Genomic DNA, 22,634 nt, shown 5'->3' with positions numbered 1-22,634 from the left:
CTTTTACATTTCTCATCTCCCCATCTATAATGTGTTTATAGAGCAAAGGACTGATTTCTCAGCCTTTTAATAAATACTATTTCTTTCAATTTGTAATAATTAAATGCTATCAGCTTAAAAAATTACTTAGATGGCATGGTAAAAGACTCTTAAAATAAAGATGATGCACAAATTTGGTTCTTCAATGTCATTATACACAGATTAAAACACAAAAAGATGGGGAGAATTTGGTCAGTAAAATTCATGCAGATCCATGTAGATAATTAAAATTGTATACAGTAGGTACCCACATCCATTTGCACACATAGTTTTTAAGTGAATGTAAGATTAAAATACAATGACATCCAAATGTATTAACTAGCATTACCTGCCTCAAGCTGACACAGTATTTACATAAAATGGATTTTTTCTTTCATGAAAGTTTGCAGAATAAGCTGAATGCAGAATAATTAATACAGACACTCAAAAGGTCAAAATCTTGGAAAACAACATTGTTCAGTGGAGACATCCAGTACTCCCCATGTTTGCCCTAAAAGTATTGGCAAATAATTAAATTATTTCACATTTCAATTTCCTTAATGCATATGGAAAATGTTCATTGTTCTTTCTCTTTTCTATATAATTATCTTGAAAGCTGAGTCTGTGTACAAATGAGGTGGTGCTCAGAAAAGGTTAATAATGTGTGACAGAAACATGGATGCATTTTTTCTCAGATTTTTCCTATAGTCATAAGTCTGTTTATAAAAAGCTAAAACCAGAGTTCCATATACAAAAACAAGTGATTGAATGAATTGCACTTTCATGCTCTCATGAACTAAAGTTTGAATTCTGTAAAGTCAGCAAAAGCTTGAAATACTAACTTCTTTATATATACCAACTTAAATATCTGCACATACATAGGCTATTTCCCAGCAGCTTTTTGGACATTTTTTCATTGAAGTTTTGCATTAAAATACAGAGCTTACTGTAAATGTAGGTAGATTCTTTTTCCCCTTTGTAAATTTAACGCAGTGTGTTAGTTTTAATGAAATGTTCAGATAATGAAATGGCTAGTGCCGTGCACTTACTTGAAGGCCGGAATATATTTCTATTCCCAGTCTTTTTAAAGAGTATTACTTCCAGGACAAATGTAAGACTTTGGAAAGGAAAAAATCTGTCAACAGTGAAGTACTACATGCGAAAAAACCCTGAAGAAAATGTTACTGGATTAATTTAAGTAAGATTTATGCATTGCAAACATCTCTATCAGTCCACAATCAATCAATCAATCAATCAATCAATCATTTCAATTGTATCAATACTTTTACTGACAAAATGAAAACCAGAATTGAGGTACTTGACAAACTTAATTATAAGTAATATATGTTTGTCAGAAGTGTAGGGCTTTTGTCTCTCTCAAGATGAGATTTCAGATTTCAAACCCCTTTTGTCCTTCACTGTCATGAAGGGGGAAGCCTCTGGATCACACTACACAGTGCAAGCTTACTACAGCAGAAAAGTAGAGAGGTCTGAACACCGAACAAGCTTTGTATGGGAAACAAGTGAAATAAGCTTGAGCAATGGAAAAATACCTGAGAGATTATCTTATTCTCAATTTACATTAGGCTCAAATTTTGCTCCAGTCAACAATTCTAGCTTTGTTGTAGTCTTCAATCTGTCATATATGCTCGTGTGAAGTGCTATTCATAGTTTTTGGTCACTGAAGTTTGAAATGTCTGTCAGTAATATTTTAGTCTCTTTAGAACATCCCTATTCTTTCACAACTGCTATTTCTCAAGACAACTATTACTGCAGCAAGAGAAGTCCTATAGATGCATAGACATCAAATAACACGGCCGTGAATTTTTTTGGTTCTTCTACAAGAATCTGAGAGTCAGATCTCCCCACAATTATAAAGCCAATATGGTTTTCCTGCCAGCTTCTCAGATCAAAGCAGTGGTCTTGCTAATTTGTCAGAGAAACAACAAATCATGCCACACTTGGATAAAACAAGTAAACCGTTTACACACATGTAACACAGAGGTGTGGTGGCTGCATTTTTATTAATGCCAGCATTAAACAACCTGAAGTCAAATCAACAGATTCTCATTCTTTTCTACAGTGCACCATTGTGACATTTTTTAAAATAAAATCAAAACCAGCTAGGAAAACAAACAAAAACCTTTATGAAAGTACAGGACGATACAGTTCATGTAGTTTTTAGGTTGCTGCTGAAACCAGAAGAGAAGAGAATCAGTACTTATGCATCAATCAAGTGACCAGTTTTAGTTTTACTGTAATCAACACATTTCCTAAGTTGAAAGTCTTGGTGGGAGCAGGTATATCACATTATAAAAGTGAGGAACTCTCTCAGAAAATGTGTCTCCAGACACATTCAGAAAAGACTGATTAAAGCAAGAGATATGCAACAAACAGTTTCATGGAGAGAAAGGAAAACAAAGCATTTGTTTGTTTTTGCATCAGGGATGACAAAAAAAAAACCAAACCATACCTTCAGCAAGGGGGTCAAGTGTGTGAATCATAAGCTGGAAGATACTATTCCTCATTAGACTGTTGTGGAGAGATGCAGAGCTTCCTCCCCGCTGGAGACGTGGCTTGGTCTAGGGTAAAAAAATTAGTGAAGAATTTAGGGTCTTTTTGGTTTTTGTGTGGAAAGATGTCTGAAACAATATGAATTAATCTCACACCTCACTGCACAATGTAACATTTTGAACTATTGCCTGTAGCAGGTTATGTTAAACTACAGACTTTATCGCCCATTGCCATAACTATAGATAATTTCTCTGGAGGAGATGGATTGTCAGAACAGCCATTAGTCTCCCAGGACTCAGGAAAAAAACATGGCAAAAAGAATCCTTCTTTGTGAAAACTCATAAAGTGTTAAGAAAATGAAAACCTCATACTTGCATCAGGAAGAACTAAAATTTGTTTCTTTGTAGAACCTTTTGCTTGAATACCTGAAGTAAGTTATAACATTTATTACTTCAATACATTGCAAATATGCATATGATCAAAACTATGGAGAAAAAGGGCAGACAGTAGTACTCTTTTTTAATGGCCCTCAGTCAGAAACATGCTCCTTGCTTTGGCTGGGTTCACTGAAGTCTCATGGCAAAAAGAGATTGAAAGCGTGGTAAGGCAGTACAGACATCTACAGCAATGAATCTGATGTACAAGCACCTTTTGCATGCTTGTAATGAAATACAAAATATACTCTGAGATTCTGTTCCACATGCAATTGCCTAGTACAATAATCAATGCACTATATATACATATCTCACAGAGTAAGACTGTTTTGTGGTTGTTTGTTTCAATAAAAAGTATAGTGAGAGCCAACAGACTACTGACTAGAAAGACCCTGAAATCCAATTAGAGGGAAAAACCAACACTGAAGAAAATAATATTTGGCAATAATCCATGGATTAAGCTTTGGTGTCATATACATACAAAGTGATAAATTATAGAAACCAATAAAAAGATTAATTCACTGCTTTATGTTTGGAAATAAATTATTTAAACTCTGTAGCAGTATAGGAGGAGAAAAAAATCCCAGCCATTTAGAAAAATGTAGAAAAATGTTGATGCACTGCAAACTAATGTACGGCTTGCCTCACCACCCTCCTGAGAAACAAATGCTCAGATGCATAATTGCTGCCTACCGTCAACGTTTGGTCATCCTTGTCTCCAGCATTAGGTGACTGCAAGAATGGGAAAAAGAACAAAAAGAAATGTCAGATGGAGCACACAGGGAATGGAAAGGCAGTAGAACATCATACATGTCTGATCCTATGAATTCTGTTGCGACAGATTTTTGAACCACTCAAGGCATCCTACTGATCCAGTAAATCAGAGTAAATTCACACTGCAATGTGGAAGCGCCTCTTACTCTTGTCAGTTTCTTGGACAGGAACTGTTGTCATTTCGGGCCTGGCACAGCAGCTGGGCTGCAGATCACAATGTTCACTTCATACAAATTACCCACGGAGGCAAACTCCCTGTACAGGAACCAGTTTGAGAGAGTGAAGATAGAAGACTAAGGGCAACAAGGTTTGACCAACTGTTCCACAAAAAGCCTAAAAAGGAGTAACCTTCATATTTTGCAGGAATAGACTAGGCAAGGAAATGAAAAAAACTGTTTCAGTTTAACAACTCCCTACAAATAACCATTTAGCTCTGATTAAGGGCAACCAACATGGCACACACTGTCCTGCCATGAAAGAAAATGAGACTCTGAATGGGTCTTAAATTATTTTCTCCATCTCAAGGACTCCTTAGTGCTATGTAATACACAGAAAGCAAATTTCATTGCAACTCCTCCACGGAACTGCTCTCATTCAGTGAAACACGGTTTTTGGACACACATCAACAGTGATTTTTTGGACATGCCTTTCAGGTTAACTGACTTTGAAGGTCAAGTGGAAGGCAATCAGCCATGAGCAAACACTGATGACAGAGCAAATCCTTTATGTTCCATAATAAATACAAGAATAATGAGAAACAAACTCCTTGTCAAAAATGTACTGTTACAGCTCTGACTATTAACTCAAAGAAAAGATAATCAGACAAAGAAAAAAATCTTCATTCTAATAAAAGAACTACCTGTCACCTCTAAAATAAATCTATCCTTGTATAAGAAAATAATAGGAAAAAAGTATTATACTCTATTGAAGAAAACTATCATAAAAACAACTTTGAAAAGAATAAAAAGAAAAGGAAACAAAAAGAAAATACAAAATCTGTGTTCTAAAATGTCATTTTAAAAGTAAATGCATCTCAGAAAATGTTGGCCTAATGTGTACATATATATGGATATATATTATATGTACTCCTGTGTTTCAGATACAAACACACAAAAATGAGCAAATCCACAGTTTATATGTGAGTATTTTGAGAGACCTTCATGGGAAAAAAATCCATCTCACAGCAAAATTTGCAAGGAGGCAAAAGGGACAAGCTGAGAAAAGCTTTTATTGTCTCCAAAAAAAAGCAATTTAGAGTATCACAGAATCACAAAATAATGAGGTTGGAAGAGACCTCTAAGATCGCTGAGTCCAACCTATGTTCTAACACCTCAGCTCAGAATCTAGACTATAGCACCAAGTGCCATGTCCAGCCTTTTTTTAAACACATCCAGAGAGGGTGATTCCAACATCTCCCTGGGAAGAGCATTCCAGTACCTTATTACTCTTTTAGTTAAAATTTTTTTCCTAATATCCAACCTATACCTTCCCTCACGCAGCTTGAGACTGTGCCCTCTGGTTCTGTCAGTTGCTGCCCGGTGGAAGAGACCAACCCCCACCTGTCTACAACCTCCCTTCAAAAAGTAGTAGAGTAGTTGAGTCTTAAGGATCAGTGCTTATACTTATAGAAATAAAATCTGTGATAGACTGATAGATGTGCAGAAATGGAACTTGATTAGAAGTTAAAAAAATGTATTTCTGAAGATAGGAAATAATTTTTTTTTATTTTTAATTTTGAAAGACATGAGAATGTATAATTGATGAAACTGAGTAAATTGTACTTTTTACCTGACAAAGGTCTGAAAACTATGACTTTTCAAAATTGCGTGTTGAATGAAACACTTCTCATTTATTTGAAAAAGAATGAGATGGAGCTAAATGAATGCATAAAAACAGCTAGTTGATAATTTGCACCACATAATTCACTTAGTAAAAGATAATTATATAGAAAAGAGAAAGAACAATGAAACACATTTTCCATAAGCATTAAGGAAATAGAAGTGTGAAATAATTTAATTATTTGCCAATACAAATTGGGGCATACACCATGAAATGGATTTTTAAAATTATTTTTTCCACACATGATTAGCCATGCAATTGTTTCTGAGTTTAACTTGCCAGTCAAGTTATATTCTAGCAGAAATATTCAGGACAATTTCAAAAACAGGAATGTAAACAATTGTTTGACAATCTGGTGATACTAAATACTCCTATTTCCTGGATTCTATCCTGGAGAAACAATAAAAAACTCCACCTTTAAATAGTGTCTTAAACTATGGAAGTGAAAAAATTCAGTTGTGTTGCTGTTTACAGTGTTGGATGGCATTTTGTCCAAACCAGGATGGAAAAATTAAACTATTTTACTATCGTTCACAGCAAGTTTTGAACACAGTCTTTGCTATTTAGTTTTGGTATCATACACTGCATGGGAAAGTATCTTAAAGCATCATTTTTCCCTTGCAGAAACGTTAGTATTCAGGCATTTTATGCTGTCTTAATTTGAGGCAACATTTAAAAACTGGTCCAGTTGGTGGTGTTTCTTTGCACTGGGAGTGAATATTGCATTTGTGGACACATTCAACAACGATATTTAAAAGCAAATACATGATTTCTGTTAAAGATAGGTTTGTTCTTAAATCATGGCAACTCTTGCATGTTAATTCACTTAGGATCAGAAAGAGATGAAGGTTCCATGTCTTATAAACTACAAATATTTCTGAAGATTTTACTAGTAAAAATTATCTTTTGCAATTGCATACATTAATTTCTCTAAAACCATGAATTTATTATGATTCTGAAAAGTGAAAAAAATGCCTTCTAGCATACCTTATTCAAAATACTTGGGGCATAATCCATTATCCTGTTTTTATCAGAATTATAAAATTATTAATCATTGGACAGATGACTAATGTTTTTAGAGAATTCAGTGGAGTATTTGTTAGTTCTCCCCCATTCCTCATGGAAGGACATAGGAATTTGCCCATCCTCCTGCCTCCATCAGTGATCACATATTCAAGCTTGAATCACATATGATCACATATGATCACATATTCAGGTGAGCTAAAAGTCTTAAAATATTTTGTTTCAGGAAGGACACATTAAAAACCTCTACTTGCTATGGAAAAATGTTTCCTGGAATTCTTTTTATATGTCTCTCTTTCTCAGTGAACTAGGTTCATCAATGACTGAGCCTGACAACTTCCTTGCCTTGTTTGGGAACACATTCTTGAAAACTGAGTAATTTATGCAAAGGTGATGCCTCACTAAGTGCCTTGTGAGTCTCCCAGTGCTTTCCTTTGTCATAAAGGGCATCACGACAGTCAAAGGAGGAGCAGAATCTATAAAAAGCCCTAGGTATTTGACACAGAGCACCCCTGTTAACAAAAGATGGCTAGTAAATAGAATCATCTGTTAGAGTGTGTAGTCCACAGCCAGAATCAGAAAGCTGACTGTCTGCAGCTGACTGTCGAGCAGTTGTTGCCCTAATTGAAAGTTCCATGTTAAAGGTTCAGTAGCCAGAAACAGTGAACTGGACTGCCCATTCTCTTCTCCTAACATGAGAAAAGCAAGCTGTCAAACAAAATCAAGTAAAAAATGTAATGGGATTTCAACACCCTTTCTGCATTGTGGGTTCACATCTCTTTTCTGCTTGATAAATATTTTCCAAATATAACAATGAAAAGCTGTTAAAAATCAATCAATCAATCAATGAGCTTTTTTGGGAATAAAGGCATTTAGTGACATTTGTTGGTTCGCAGTGTGGTGCTGAATGCAATATGGTGTCTCCAATTATTGTATCATATGAGAAATTTGCATAATTGCCTCAAGATGCTTTCTAGCCCAGGGCTTCTCCTGCTCTCTCTTACGCCTGTTTTAAAAAGTGGCATCTGGACACAGCAACTTTACAGCTGGCAGTGAGTCACCACTTGAAAGTTCTCAAGTAAATTATAGAAGATAAGTTTTGTTGGAGCATTTGTCTAGGATTGTCTAATCTTACACTTAAGGTCTGTAGGGTATTTGTTAGACTGAACTGCAGAAAAATGAGATAGATTTCAAAGCCAGCCATTGAAGTCAATCTAGTTAACCTAAGACAGTTTAGTTAATTTCTAAAAACCAGTATCCTAAGGGGTGCTAGTAATGAACTTGGAATAGGACTGTTCTGCATTTCTTTTAAATTATATGGTAACTCAAGTTAAAACATAACTAAAATCCTAGCAACAAATTCAGCTAGGCAGATTTCAGAAATAAGTCTAATAAGCTTAGTGAGGGAACCAAAATACAAAGCTAATACTTTATCTAGTTCTCTTAATGCATACATCTTCGAATTTTACCAAATTAGAATCCCTTAGAGCTCCTTTCTGTGAATACTCCAAAACAATCCAAAGTTATAACCTTTGCCTACTTGATGGTTGGCTCAAAAGATCAAATCCTAGTGGTCTCAATATACTTACACTAAAATTCTAGATATCCATGGAAATTAAAGTCGACCATCACTACGTGCAGAACCTCTGTGAGGTGCTGCAATGGGCCCAGTACAACTTTAAGCTAAAGTAAAAGTCCTAAGGAGACACACCTCATTACTCCACTCTCTAGATTATTTCTCTAGAAAAGCTGTACGTGGCTGCAAGGGAATACATCTGTATTTAAGCCATAGTAAACTGATGGCAAAGATTTTAACTTATATGCTACTGCTTAGACATCAGTATCTGAATCCAGACTGTGAATTAACACTGCACATAGGACCCTGGATCTTATTAAAAACAGAGGAAGAAAAAGCTTTAGTAACTACACTGTAGAAAAATGTGCTGAAGTTATTTTTTAACTTTGCTTTCTTTTCTTTCTTTTCACCTTTCCCTTTCCTAAAAGTAAAATTAAACAGTGAGTTTTACCTAAAGAAGCATATTTCTGTATTGTTGAAGAAATGATTCAGAAAACCACATCCAAAATTAACTGAAGTTGTAAAGCTGCTATACTCATCAAAATGAGCAATTTATTAGAGGCTGAACTTCCAAAGACATTAACCTGGACCACCAAAATGGAATATCTGACTACATTTATAACTGCTCGTTTAGAGACAACAAGTGTGAAAGCTGTAGCTCTGGAACAAACAAAATGGCTTTGTTATTTCAGATCAGTTGTCTCTTTTATGCCAGTCTATTCATGCAATTACCCAATGTGCATACACATAGTGAATCCTCATAAATGTTCAGGCGAGATGCATCTCAGTTGATTTGAGCAGTGACAAATAGATGGTGTAAGCCATCAGTTGCTAAATCACATGCTAAAGCTAGGTCAACTGTTTTAATTCCAGATATCTGTGCATCCCACTGTGTGAAATAAGGCTCTTCTAGTCAGACTGTATAACCAATTATATGGTATTTAGTTACTCATCATGTGTAAGGAAGAGTCTGCCCCATGTCTCTTACCTTCTCTGAACTTGCTTAAAGTCAGGTATCTTTGGCTTAGGGTGGCAATGTAATAGCTCAAGCTTAAAGACTTCATGAGTTTTTAATCACCTTAGTGTCAAAAGTAATTATGCAGTTTTAAGTTGTCACTCTTATCCTCGTTTCAAGACTTACTAATGAAGTCACCTTTTGCTATTTTTTGAGTCAAATTAGCACCACAGTTCTGTATGTCTATGTAACTTTCAGAAGGGCAAAATAATCCTTAAGTAAATAAATAAATAAATCAATAAATCTAGCTATTTAGCAGTCATTAGATACACATGCACAAAACATGTGTTCACAAGTGACAGTTTAAGTACTTCAGTATGGATTTATGTGGATAGCTTTAAAATACATGGATTTAAAGTCTTTAATATGCTGCTACTGCCTCAACAACATTACATGAGAAAGCATAAGTGCATTAGTATAAGTTTTTGAAACTTAAGAAATTTTGGAAGTAAAATCACCTAAAAAACAAGAAGCAAAATCTAAGAAGGGGACTGGGAATGTTTTAATCTGAACTGTGACAACACCATAGAGACCACTGACAGGAAACGTTTGCTCTTCATTTCTTGTAACTCAATCAAACATGAGTGGCTTAGTAAGAAGCCAGCAAAAAAAGCATTTCCTGGTACTTCTCCTTGCCTAAATACACAAAGGCTCTGCTACAGATAATGGAGGTTTCAGAGTTTGCCTTAGAAGTGGTCACAATAATTCCAGAGGGGAAATGGTTTGACAAATCTCAGCTGTGGCTGTTGCTACGCTGATGTGCAGCTCCTGAATAAATTTCACTGCAGTCATTTGGCTGTATACTGCAGACGATTCATCACATGGGCAAAAAGGCTGCAGTTTCACTGCCTTTCCACCTCAAGCACCCTGGAGATCCTGAAGGACAGCTCCAGCTGCAGAAGAGAAACCAGCCTGCACAGCCCATAGGGAGGAAATGCTGAATCAACATCCTCAGCTGCCCTCGTTGTGTCACTGTTCCACCAAGATCTCACTTCTCTCATCTTATTTTACAGCTGCCTTTCCCCTCCAGGCGACTTTTTTGTTACCAGGATCTCGGCCGACTTTATTGTCAGCTGACAGAAATGCCTGATCCAGATCTCTGGATAAGCAAATGTGTGAGGGGCATGTACAATAATGAATGATTATGGGAAAACTAGTGAAGTATTGCTAACAGTGGATGTTTCCCACAGTGTTAGAAAGGGACAGAGACTAGAACATAGAACACTGACCAAAGGGAAAGTCTTGGCTATCCTGTGGTGCTACCTTTTCTATGAAACAGTAATAACATTAAAAGTGGTCTAATTCACACATTTAAAACCAAAAAACAGAGAGCAGCTGTAAAGGAAAGCATCACCAATACAGTTGGTATTGAGGTACAAACAGTTATTCCAAATACTGTGTTTCAAAATGTAAAATCATCGTCCCTGGGAGCATGATGGCAGCTGTGGGCTGCAGGAACATGGGTATCAGTTTTATACCCGTGTAACAGGCAAAATCTAGCAGTCAACTTCTGTTCCTCCATGTCCTCATTTGTTAATCAGGAATACGGACAGTGCTTGTAAAGAACTCTTTTCTTATGGAGAGGGCTGATTGCTTTAGGGGCTGGTTACTGGGTATGACTGCCCTCTCTACAGAAATTAACTGTGCTCTTTTGGGTTTTGCATTTCATGCTGAGCACAACCTACAGGTTCATTTCAATAAGATACAAAGCAAATCTTTGAGAGCAGCATCTCCAATAGCTATAGGTAAAGGATCAATATGTATGTCCTACAATGTTTTGTGAGCTAACAAACATTTAAGATTTTAAATTTTTTTTGTGCTGTTTATGTCTCTAATAAGTCTGAACCTAGATTAGGGTTTACAAGATTATATGAGAATTCATGTCATCAAAGCACACATAACACTTGCACATCCCATAAGATGTACAAGTGCTTTTTACATTCCGTAGGATGTGGACTAATTCCTCAACATTGTAAGAGGGAAACAAATGAAAATATGATGGTTTAATTTCTTTATTCACCCACCAACTGGATTATGTTACATGTTCTCAGTTTTACAATGTGAAACTAGACATCATGTCCAAGACAAAGTACTACTAAAAGAAAGTATCTTAATTTTACCTATTTGACTCAACAGTATTTCAGGCTCACTGTCCTCCTAACTGACACTGAATACCATTTGCCTCTATATTAATCCTTCAGATAACCATTTTCAGCTTTTCCATCGCTGCCTCTTAGGTCCTTCTTCTCAAATGAAACATGGAAATGCCATCTAAGGCTTTGTCTTATACCTGGTGCAGGGGTAAGAAATGGTAGGGAGAAAGTATTTTATGAAGAAATAGCAAAGAAATTTTACAGGAGAACCTGCAGATAAGAAACCAGCACTGTACTGCAAATGTGTCTGATGGAGCTCTGGAAAGAAAAGCAAGTCAGATTTCCAAATTTCATCTACAACCATAAAACAGAGAGTTTTCTTCAGATTAGGAGAAGAAAAAACAGGACTACATTAGCTTCTGTCTTACTCTGGTTACACCTGCTTTTAACTATTTTTCTACAATGTTTTGCTTGGCATTAAGATGAAAGAGATCTAATATTTGTGACTCTGAAATCATGAGCATCCCTATGTGCTGGGATTCTAGAGAGCAGCAGACATTGTCCAGACTCTGGACAATCTGCAGTAGGCACATTCCAGGTTGCTTTAAACTTTTTTAGAGCTAAGAGATGAAACTGAGGCAGAAAGATCTAAATGACATTGTTCTTCTTAAACAGTGGGTTACAACATTCAGACCTTAAATCAGACCTCCCCCATTTTGTGGGGCTCTCAGTGTCTGGATCATTAGAGAAATTGTGTCCTTTATGACATAACTGAGGATAGACAGAAAAGCTTTGTGCTCACCTTCCTTCATCAGTGCTATTTCACACTGCCTTTCACACTACTGATTTGTCTCTACAACTATGAACCAGATGCCTCCAGGGAAATCATTGCCAGTGTCTCTGTTGCTCTTCCCCACAAAATCTGGTCCTCCCAAAACAGCTTCCAATCAATATTTAAGCAAAACCTACAGCGCCAAGGATAATTCACCTTGTGATAAAAGAGAATAAGGCATTTGGTAAAGCAGATGTGCTGGAGTTAGGAAGGACTTACATGGATGTAATAGGAGACATTATTATTACATTAATAGGATGTAATAGCTAGAGGAAAGCAAGAAAGAGTTCATTGTGAAGTACAGAGGTGCTACTGAGGTACAGCTCTTAGCTGTGTTTCACCTCCATCCCATTTACAGCCTATGGCAAAAGCAATTCTTCACCTGTAAGCTGCTAGATGAGATTCATTGCAAAACATGAAGTTTCTCTGAGTCTTTTGCTGAGAAATGCTGTTTTGGACACCAGCCAAAATCAGAGTCTGCAAGGTCTTCCAATTAGCAAGAGAAGAGAAACTCACAGTAACTCTATCAATCTTTTATGTAATTCCATTCCACTACAATAAAAATTAAAGTCTGGTATCTCTAAGTCTGCAGTCTTTAACTGCAGAAGTCAGAAGAACAAGACCATGCCATTAGGCCTAGCTGTAAGCATCCTTTTAGCCATCAGTTACTCCCCAAATGCACAGCCTGTCTCTATCATAAAATCACAGAATCACAGAATATGCTGACTTGGAAGGCACCAACAAGGATCATCAAGTCCAACTCCTGCCTCAGCACAGGACAGCTCCAAGAGTCACACCGTGTGCCTGAGAGCACTGTCCAAATGTGTCTTGAGCTCTCTCAGGCTGGTGCTGCCACTACTGCCCTGAGGAGCTGTTCCAGTGCCCGACCACCCTCGGGGTGAAGAGCCTTTTCCAAACTAAACCTTCCCTAACACAACTTCATCATGTTCCCTCAGGTCCTGTCACTGGTCACCAGACAGATGAGATCACTGCCTGGCCCTCTGCTTCCTCTGGAGAGGAAACAGTAGACAGCGATAAGAGGTCTTTTCTTACGATTTTTCCTAAAGAACCTGTGCTTCTTTCATTGTATCTTAGACTTTCCTGGTGCATTTCTTTCTCCCATCTCATTGGCAGGCACATCACACAATGCCCATGGAAACCCAGCCCATCAGGAACACTTGTGTTTCAGGGACTGGCACACCTCTGTATCTGACAGGGATGTTCCCACTGTTTCAGCTATTTGCTTTTAATAAGTGCAGTCATAACTATCTGCACTTAGCAACAAGAGGGCTATTACATCCCACTACTTTCAATATTGCCCAGCCCAAACAGCCCTTCTTCAGTGTAAAAGGTACACCAAATGGAAGGACTGGGGAGAATTTTTAGCAAAAACTACACCCTTGCATTGAGTGAAGCCACCCAAGACAGAGGGGATTTGAAACTAAGAGCTGAACTTGCACAGTGAAGCTGGACCCTCATAATGAAATACAGTGGGTATGAATTCTATTATGACAAATAAAACCATGTTCTGAGACTTAGTATAGACATTTGCGGATTATTTAATAGCCAGTTCCTGTGGCTATGTTCTAGGTTAGCATGTTTTTGGTTTTAACATCCCAAAATAGATCTGTTTCCAGGTAGTGCACACACTGTTGGATCTACAAAAATCTGGTTGCTCCAGGAGGGAACAACCTAGCTCCCTAGGATACAATTTTAATACAATTAAATTAGTCATAAAAAGAAAACTTTTAGTTAAAGTAAAACAGAAATCACTATATGCTCAGTAATGTTAATCCATCTGGAAGTAATACATAAACTGGAAAACTCCCATTGCTATGAATCTACTTGTTTCTAGTTTTGCAATCACTCTGCAAGCATATAAAAACTTCAGTGAACAATGCACGCATGATTCTTTTCACGATATTCATCTGAGATTTGTACAACTGCAGTCTGTTTCAAGCTAAATTGTCAGTAAACATGGATCTTCCATGTGGGAGTAATCCACTCAGGATTTTATGAATGTAAGTTACTTTTTATTATATGGTCTTTATTTACTATACGGTCTTCATATTTTTATATATATGGTCTTTTACATTAACCTTTTGTGCTTGTAATGTTGACTAAGAGAGTCAAAGGAATAAATGTATTTGAATCTTGTAGAGTCATCTTTCCATTTGTAAAACGGTGTGTGGACAGAATGAGGAGAAGAACTCCCGAAGTCTGTCTGTCTCCTGTAGTAGCTTTGCTGGCAGTTTTACAGTAGACATCTTTGTGTATGTAGATTTTTAATATGCTTCATAAATCGTATGCAGTTAGTGTGCTGTGTGTTGTGGATATCAGTGGTGATACCTGAAGAGTGCTTGTTTTATTAATTTTTTTTTCTTTTGGTTCAAAAGCATGCTTATTGAAAGGGACAGAATCATCAGATCTGTCACTGTTCAATTCCTGCTAACAGTGTTCTGTTTGCAAACTTTCCTATTTACAGTCACAGAAATCTTCTCTCAAACAAATCACAATTTTCAATAGTTTTCAATATTCCAGTTAAATCTGAATTATCAAAACCTCTGCATTCTGGTTCACAGAGATTACATGACAAAAAATTAAGAAGATGAGGTAAAATCATAATCTTAATAAAAAAATAACAAGTACAGGGGACACTGGAATATGCCCTACAGATCAAAACAACAAAAAAAAATCCTGGCTCAAAGTCTGATTTCACACCACTTGGAATTAATTTCATGGCATTAGCATAAAACTAAATTAATTGAGAGCAGGATCTGATTGTGCATGCAGGAAGAGGTGGTATTTATTCCACAGCATGATGAAAGAAGGTGTCCATCTCATAGTTTGTTAGATATAAAGCAAAACCACAGTGAAAATAAAAGACACATTTTGCAATGCAAACTATGGTTTTATTATGGTTATAATAAAGTTTATCTGTAGGATATGCTCCCATTTCAAACCTTTTCCCAGACCTTTCCAGACAAGGGCTTTTGAAGTCTGTCACCCTGCAGATTGTTGGGATTTTGTCAGCTCAGCCTGGAGCCTCTCCCAGCAAACAGCCAGATGCAAAAATGTGAAGACTTTGGTGTAGTTTAAAGTCACAAGTGTCTGATACACAACACTGAGAGCTGGGAAAACAGAGGGTTCAAGGTCGACTTACTTATCCTGACAAGCCAGACCAAACTGCATTGATGAACTCTGGAGTGTTCAACTGCTCCAACAAGACCAATTGCCTAAATATTTCTGTAAAAAGCATTTAAGTCACTTCATATTCTACCTATGCTAGTCAGCTCTCGCAGCAACGGCTGTTTAAAAAAACAATACACGACTAAAATTGCTCTCGTAAGGCTATAGCAAACTGAGTTGTGCTAGTGCTTCTCTCAGATAAAGGAATGCCTGGCCACTCCCAAACGCAGCATCCAGAGCAGCTTCACACAGCACCAAGCAGTCACGCTGTGGCTCAGCCACGTGCCACGCCACTCACTGCTTTCACTCCTGGCCTCCACCGCAGCCAGAGTCACAGGCAAGTAAGGACAACCTTATAAACTACTCTCTGAGCTCATTAAAGGATGGCAAAGCAGGAACTATAACAGGATTCCAACCTTTTCGTGTCTCATTTCTAGCTGAAGGCTTGTTCAGGTTGGGTATAAACAAGAGCTGCTCCTGTCTGCTGGATTAGTAATGCCATCTGTGAAAAATGGACTGGAGAATAGACCTGAGGGATTTTGTTGTATTAACAGAATCTATCACAGCATTTCCAATCCCTATCAAGCTTTTGGGCACAGCTAGAGAACAGTAAAATACAGATTTGCATAGGGGATGGTCTGGTCATTTCACCAAAGACTTTGGACCTAAAAGCCAATATAGAATCAAAGTTTTGGTACACCCTTTAGAAAAACTGCTCTCCAGATTCTTATTAGTTCTGTGGAGAAGCTACATATATTAATTCCACTGATGGAAATAAATTGGCTAACACAACTATACCAGCTTAATTTGCAATCCTATATAATACAGAAGAAGACATTCTTTGGCTTAGGCCACATAAAATGACATGGTATCTTGGATGAAAACAAGTCAAGAGATGGAGAACTAAAACAGACAAAAGTGTTTCCAAGACACAGAAGGCACAAAATCTTGTGTGCCTGAAGAAAATGCTCTACTCACAGAATCAGTGGTGTTTTTCTCTTACCTATCTTCTTATTAAATAAAAGCTCAAATGACTGCCTATATTTTTTTGTTTGTAAAGTGTTTCTTTTCTACCTGAGAAGCAATCATAGACCCAGGGGCAGGCTAAATTCTAACTACTGATTTTTTGGGGGAAGGAACTGATTTATGTTATTTATCTCTCAGAAACACAGGACAGAAATCTTCCAGAGAAATGGAGATGTGTTGGCTAGATCTTCCCAACCATGACTTCCCAAGGAAGACTGATTCTGAGATCTATGATTGCATCTTTTTCTATGAAAACCATAGTGATCATGAAATATTTGTGGCACAAGTTAATCATAATTATGCCTTCTGGGACCAGCAAAAAATACCCAATAAAGGGGCCAGTGTATGCCTCTGACAAGGGTACTGTGAAAACCTAATAAGAAAGACACCGCATATCTGGTAGCTAAAGACAATTAAGTATATCAGAACACCAACAGAACTAGAAGTAGAAATGCTCCAAACAAACAAAACCTGATCACTTTTATCATACGTTCTGCAAAAAAGAAGTCATGTTACACACAGAGTTGTAAAACTTTGACGTGGCAGTGTGGATTATACTTACATAAAGTGTATTTAGAAAGAGCAGCTTTTTCCACTGGCACCACAGTAGTATGAATTTCCTATAATCATAACCTACTTGCTATTTAATTGAAATAGAGAGATTTAAAGCCTTTGCAGCAAGTCTTTTATTATCGATTTTCATGTAATTCTTCCAACAGATAATTGGAGCACTATTTTGTCTAATTACTTCAGGCATTTTGTCTCTCAGAATGTGTAGCCCTCTACAGAAAGGAGAATAGGAATAATTTCTGCACTTTTGTTTTTGTCATGTAGGACCTCACAGTTTATTGTGGTGCCTGCATGCCTGACTTTTGTAGAAAAAAAAAATTAGATTTTCTTAATTTATTTTTCCCTTCTTTCATTAGCTGAAGAGAGCTGCTCTGTGATCTAAATTTTATCAACTGTTTTCTCCTAAAAAAAGTATTTAATCTTCCAGGTCATATATGTCCTCAAATTTGCCTTTATCACTTACTCAAAGTCATGCCTAGTGTCTTATACCTACAAATTCTTCTGATTTCAGAAACTATGAAAGTGAGTCTCAGTTTGCTATTAACTTCAAGGTCAAGGGAACTTGGTCTATTATAAAAAATATCAACATCATAAAACAAAACAAAAAGCAAGGCTAGAATACACAGATGGCCACACAGCAGTTTAGGGGACAACAGCAGTGTAACTTTATCCCTGGGAAAACCATGGCAAACTAAGGGAGACGTACTGTAGAGTAGATTTGTGTCTGCATGTGAAGAGCTGGATTTCAGGATTCAAATGCCATTGAACAGACTTTATAGCCTGATATTCCTACTCTACGTGATGACTCCTCTTCCTCATCGGTGTCACTGAAACACCCAGTTTTGGTGATAACATCTACCACACAAATTCTTTTTTGGTTAGCATGAATGCAAAAATCCTTAGCAAGGGACTGAGTGGAGTGGAATAAGGTAGTTTTATAGGCCAACTGGCTCCCCTTGGGAATTTCTTGCACTTTCTGTCTTCTGCAGTATTTTTGTAACCACAGAATGGCTGTCTTGCAGAACCTAAAAGATCAGGCAAGTCACCAAGGGGCTCATACGAGTAAGAGTTTTTGGGACTGAGCTCATAATTTCTAATAGCAAATACATTAGGATTTTATAAGCTCAAAAAGACTTGTGAGACTAATAATCCATAAAGCCTATTAAGCTATTAAGGTAACCAAATAAAGCATCTGCATTTTGATCTGTCTCCAATCTAAATGCTCAGCATGAAGCCTCCTTAGCGATATAAAGAAGACTGAAGAAATCATTCTCTGTAAGACAATTTTTCATATTTCAGCTTCTGTTAGAAAAGAATATAAACCCCAGAAATTTCTTCCCTGTTATAGCAGTGTCATACTTTAAATATATGAAAATGCCTTCTCTGTTAAAATGATGTTTCATTTATTAAGCCAGAGGATAAAATACACTGCTTCCTTTAGCTTATTTATATATTTACTTGTTTGCACTATTTCACCTGCTGCAAAATGCGTCAGACACACTGCTCCCATGGTCAGCTCTGCTCCACTTACTTCTTGTGACTACTGCTCCACACTCTTTTCTGGATGTTCTCCACAAGCATTTGCTTCCTTTTTATTCTTCTCACTTTCATTCAGAAGTTGCTTAAAGACATATTTCGGTGCTCATCATAACTGGCAAGTTCAACAAAACTAAATTAAAATGAACTTTTTAGCTAATGTTCTTTGGAGATGTCCCAATGTTCCATTTTGCATTCTAGCTATTTTGTTTTAACTTAGTGAAGTGCTAATGTCCTCAGCCTTTGTCTTCTTTTGGTACATCAAGTACGGCCAGTCACAGAGGTATGGCTAGCTTAGAATACGTTTCTTATCATTTTTTATTGAGTGTCATGTACTAACATCACAAGCAATAATCCTAGCTTTTCTGCCATAAGCAAATAGGTGGATATTTGCTACCTTCAATGGCAGTCAATTAATTTATGTTGAAAATCTAACTTTCATGCCTCTGAACGAAAATGGTTTACAGTACTGGTTTTATAAATATGAAATTGGATTCTCAGACTTGAGATTTCATACACATATCTCAAAATAATCGTAATCAAATGACAGGAAAAATGGTAATGTATTCATCACTGTAATGCCGCTCATTAATTTCTCCAGCATTCATGGCAGACGTAAGTTTGGTCTTTCTCATCTGTAAAACTTTATTATTCCAGAGTCACAGAAAAGCTATTCTTTTGTCCTTTTAGTAAATATGGTTAAAATTAAGCCATTCAGTAAAATTATGTACTGTTTCTCACTTAATTGTGAAGTGCCCATTTTGGCAAACTATTTCTTTACATTTTCTTTAATTTTAACTGCCTTTCCTTTCCCAGCTCTGGGAAAGTTTAACTTTCAAGACCATGTGCAATTATAATCTAAAAATAACAATTAGAAATGCTTTACAGATAAGTCAACCAAACAATACTATACTGATTATGACTGGAAATAAAAAGATGAGTCTGTTTCCATGGTAAAATGTAACTACCATATTAGACATGGGTACTGCAGCAGTAAACAAAACCTGCACTCAAGTCATCTTTTGCCTGACTCCAACAACAGGCCAGGGCTGATCTTCTCAAGTAACACTGATTTTACTATTTTTCCTCTTTACTTTTTTCATGCCAGCTGATGTTGCAACAACACACTATGTCAAATGACAGTATGTGTCAGAAAGTTTTAGAGGACAAAGACTAGTGGTTCAGACCATTTGTTAGGAGGATGAACTTAGCAGACACAAAAATAATTCCTTTACCACATTTATAATTTTTATTGTCACTAAATAGTGCTCACCATCTGCACAGATGAGTAGTACTCAGAAAAACTGAGCATAGTGTGTTCAGATTTCTTGAGGATATATTATAAGCACTTGTTAAGTGTACTATTAAATGGTTTTCATATTTTTCAGATATAGATACTCCAGGTTTGGTCTCAACCACACAAAATTAATAAAAGTATTTTTACAGTGCAAGGTAAAATAAAGTACCCATATCCCAACACCAAGACTTTGATTTGTTCAGTCAGAGAGCTTTCAGGAGAAGAGACTGTAACATTGAAATTTCAGTAATTTTGTTTATTTTAAGCCTTATGTAAGTAATGTAATGATTGCGTTTATTTAACAAAGCATTTTTGAAAGAGCAGACTGAAAATCACTAAGCCTGCTCCTGAAGTTAAACTTCTACTGACTTTAACACCTTTACTTCTCTCTGTCTACCAAAGAAAATCCCTTTATTTCTCTCTGAAAGACAGCTACAGTTCACTGTAAAACAACACAGTAATTTGAGACAGAGAGAGGATAAAAAAACCTCTTGAGAAAACCAGGGCTACTTGGTCTGTATTTATTGAAGAGTGTAACAGTTTTCTTCATTTTTATTTACATTTTCACACACTGCTGTAGTATGTTGTCACATGGCTGCTGTGTTTCACCTGAATTTTGCCCATCTGTCAAGTGGCTTGTGAGGTACTCTACATCTATTTTACAATGTTCCTTATACTGAATCCTTTTTTGGATGACACGAATTGCTCCTTCCAATATTTTATTATTAAAAGACTTTTATATAAATCCCAGGAAGACTAAGCCAAATCTCAGTGGAAGCCCAAGTCCACACTGTGATTAATGAGGCTTCTTTCTTTGCTGTGTACTGCTTTTCATAGCATCCCTGGTACAGCTACACACAACCAAAGGCAGGAGTCACATAATTCTCCTTGTTGTGTCCCCTACATCTAAATACAATGAATGTCTGTGTAGATCGCCAGATTAGACTGACACACCAGAAATTTGGCTAAGGCTCTTTTACTGCAGTTGACTATAAACCACTGAAGTGAGAACGGGGGTAGTCCTCTATGGACTTGCTGATCTGCTGTTTCTCCCACACAGATGACGAGCACTGAAGGGGAAGAGCAGGATTAGTGAAGAAAACTGCAAACTGCTTCTACAGCCCTCTAAAGGAACCACAGAAACAATGATGAAATCGCACTTGCATCTGCATGTGGATTTTGCTGTGCCGGACAAGTTAGATAAATTCTAAGTAATTTTGCATAAATATCTTTCCTTCAAATGGAATAAAATTAGTAGTGGACTTAAGTCGCATTTAAATATAAGATCCTTAGGCTATCCAAATCACTCTTACCAGAGGTGCTTTACAGTCAGCTTAGATCAGCTGCGCTGTCCTTTATGCAAATGGAAAGGATAATCAGGATCTGGCATTTGACCAGACAAGTTTGTGACATCTCTTTCTTCCCTGAGATTTGCTGGGAAAGAGTTGGGGCATAACTTTGCCTGGCAGATGGGAGGGAACAAGACCTTGCTTTCATTTTGTCTATTAGAACAAGAATGTATTTATACCTACACATCTCCTGAGTGTACTAGCAAGGTCTGTGAGTACTGCAGCACCTTTCTCTTAAAAGCCTCAAAACTCATTCACATACTTTTTAAAGACAAAAGTTACTCCCACACCATGTGAGAATATCCATTCCTTATAGCCTTATGCGTGGTGTTGCATTTTAGTTAAATGGTATGCTCTGTCTCACCCCTTGAAAACGCACGGTTTATTCCAAGCTGTGGTCCTGCCCTGAACCATCATGTATCTGTAATCCCATTGGCCCAAATCTTATTCCGCGCCCACTTTGAATCTCCCTGTTAAGCTGTGCTAGTGAGACCAGACTCCCTCTTGGCCCTTCTCTCCCCTAGGCTCTCCCTCTCTCCCCCTCCCTCCCCCTTCCCCCCTTTTCCCTCAGTAATTGTGTTGTTCCTGGGGATGGGACCCCCAATAAACGCTCATCAATCAGCACCCTCAGAAGCTGTGTGGAGTCTCCTTGCCTGCCTGCTGCCACCAGCCACCTCACAACCTAGGGGGCCCACTATGTAGATACATAAGTGTCTACATTTCTGGTCTGCTGGGAGATAAGGGAGCCTAATGCTAGCTCCATAATAAGAAATGTCTCTTCCCCTCAATATACCCACATTTTTATTTAAACAATGTTAATTCACAACTTTACTTAGATGCCAGACAACTGTGCACAGAGGAACCCCATTCACCTCAGTAGAGCAGCCTCAGATTTCCCATGATGGTTACAGAACTCGGCTCAGTACACTGTATCTTGCCAACATTTTCTTCAAAAAGGGGGTACTCTGCTGCCAGTCTATACATTTTGGTCAGAGCTGTTTACAAGGGAAGGCAGAGTCACAGATTTGTCAGCTGGGGGAGTGGTCAGACAAAGCCCTAAAGTGGCTGCAAGGAGCGCACTTCCTACCAGTGCTTTGTAGGTTTGTATTTTAGCACTTCCTTCATTCTGGGCAGGTAAATGGTCTCAATTATGCACAATAAGGAAGAGCTAGAAAGAAAAGCGAAACCTAACGAAGAACGTGTCTACTTCTTGATCTTTAGATCTTATTTTCCTGTTTCTAGGCAGAAAATGGAATTACATTCCTTATGCTGCAGCTAAATTCTTGGTTTAAATTGAACAGATCCACACAGCACCAGTTAGTGCTGCTGAATCTTGTATGTCCTATCATTTCTCAACCTTTATAAGCAAAAGCAGGGTCAGAATTTCTACAATTCTGAGGGCTGAAAATGTCATATAAGATACTGAAAGCTTTCATTTTACAGTTTGAAAGTATCTAAGCAGGCGCTTATATAGAATTTGTATATGGATTTATTTAGTTCATTAAAATGTGAAATGAAAACCACTATTGATTCAATGATGAGCATTACT

The 22,634-nt window shown here is 37.2% G+C and overlaps 1 protein-coding gene across 1 annotated transcript in view; it reads right to left on the bottom strand.

Annotated features, from left to right (window-relative positions):
* The window catches only part of SLC24A2 (solute carrier family 24 member 2), a 105,590-nt gene that overhangs the window by 46,327 nt on the left and 36,629 nt on the right, over nucleotides 1–22,634 (bottom strand). Inside the window, exons 3-4 of the mRNA XM_041485524.1 lie at nucleotides 3,660–3,698; nucleotides 2,492–2,600 (exon numbers count right to left, since the gene is read on the bottom strand). Coding sequence (XP_041341458.1) covers nucleotides 2,492–2,600; nucleotides 3,660–3,698 — 148 coding nt within the window. The remainder of the gene's footprint in view (nucleotides 1–2,491; nucleotides 2,601–3,659; nucleotides 3,699–22,634) is intronic.

The sequence above is a fragment of the Pyrgilauda ruficollis genome, unplaced genomic scaffold, assembly GCF_017590135.1.
Source record: "Pyrgilauda ruficollis isolate IOZ18807 unplaced genomic scaffold, ASM1759013v1 scaffold71, whole genome shotgun sequence".
In the NCBI taxonomy this organism is placed as follows: domain Eukaryota; kingdom Metazoa; phylum Chordata; class Aves; order Passeriformes; family Passeridae; genus Pyrgilauda; species Pyrgilauda ruficollis.
The sequence above is the reverse complement of the archived record's forward strand: the minus strand, read 5'-3'. Positions and strand labels throughout refer to the sequence as shown.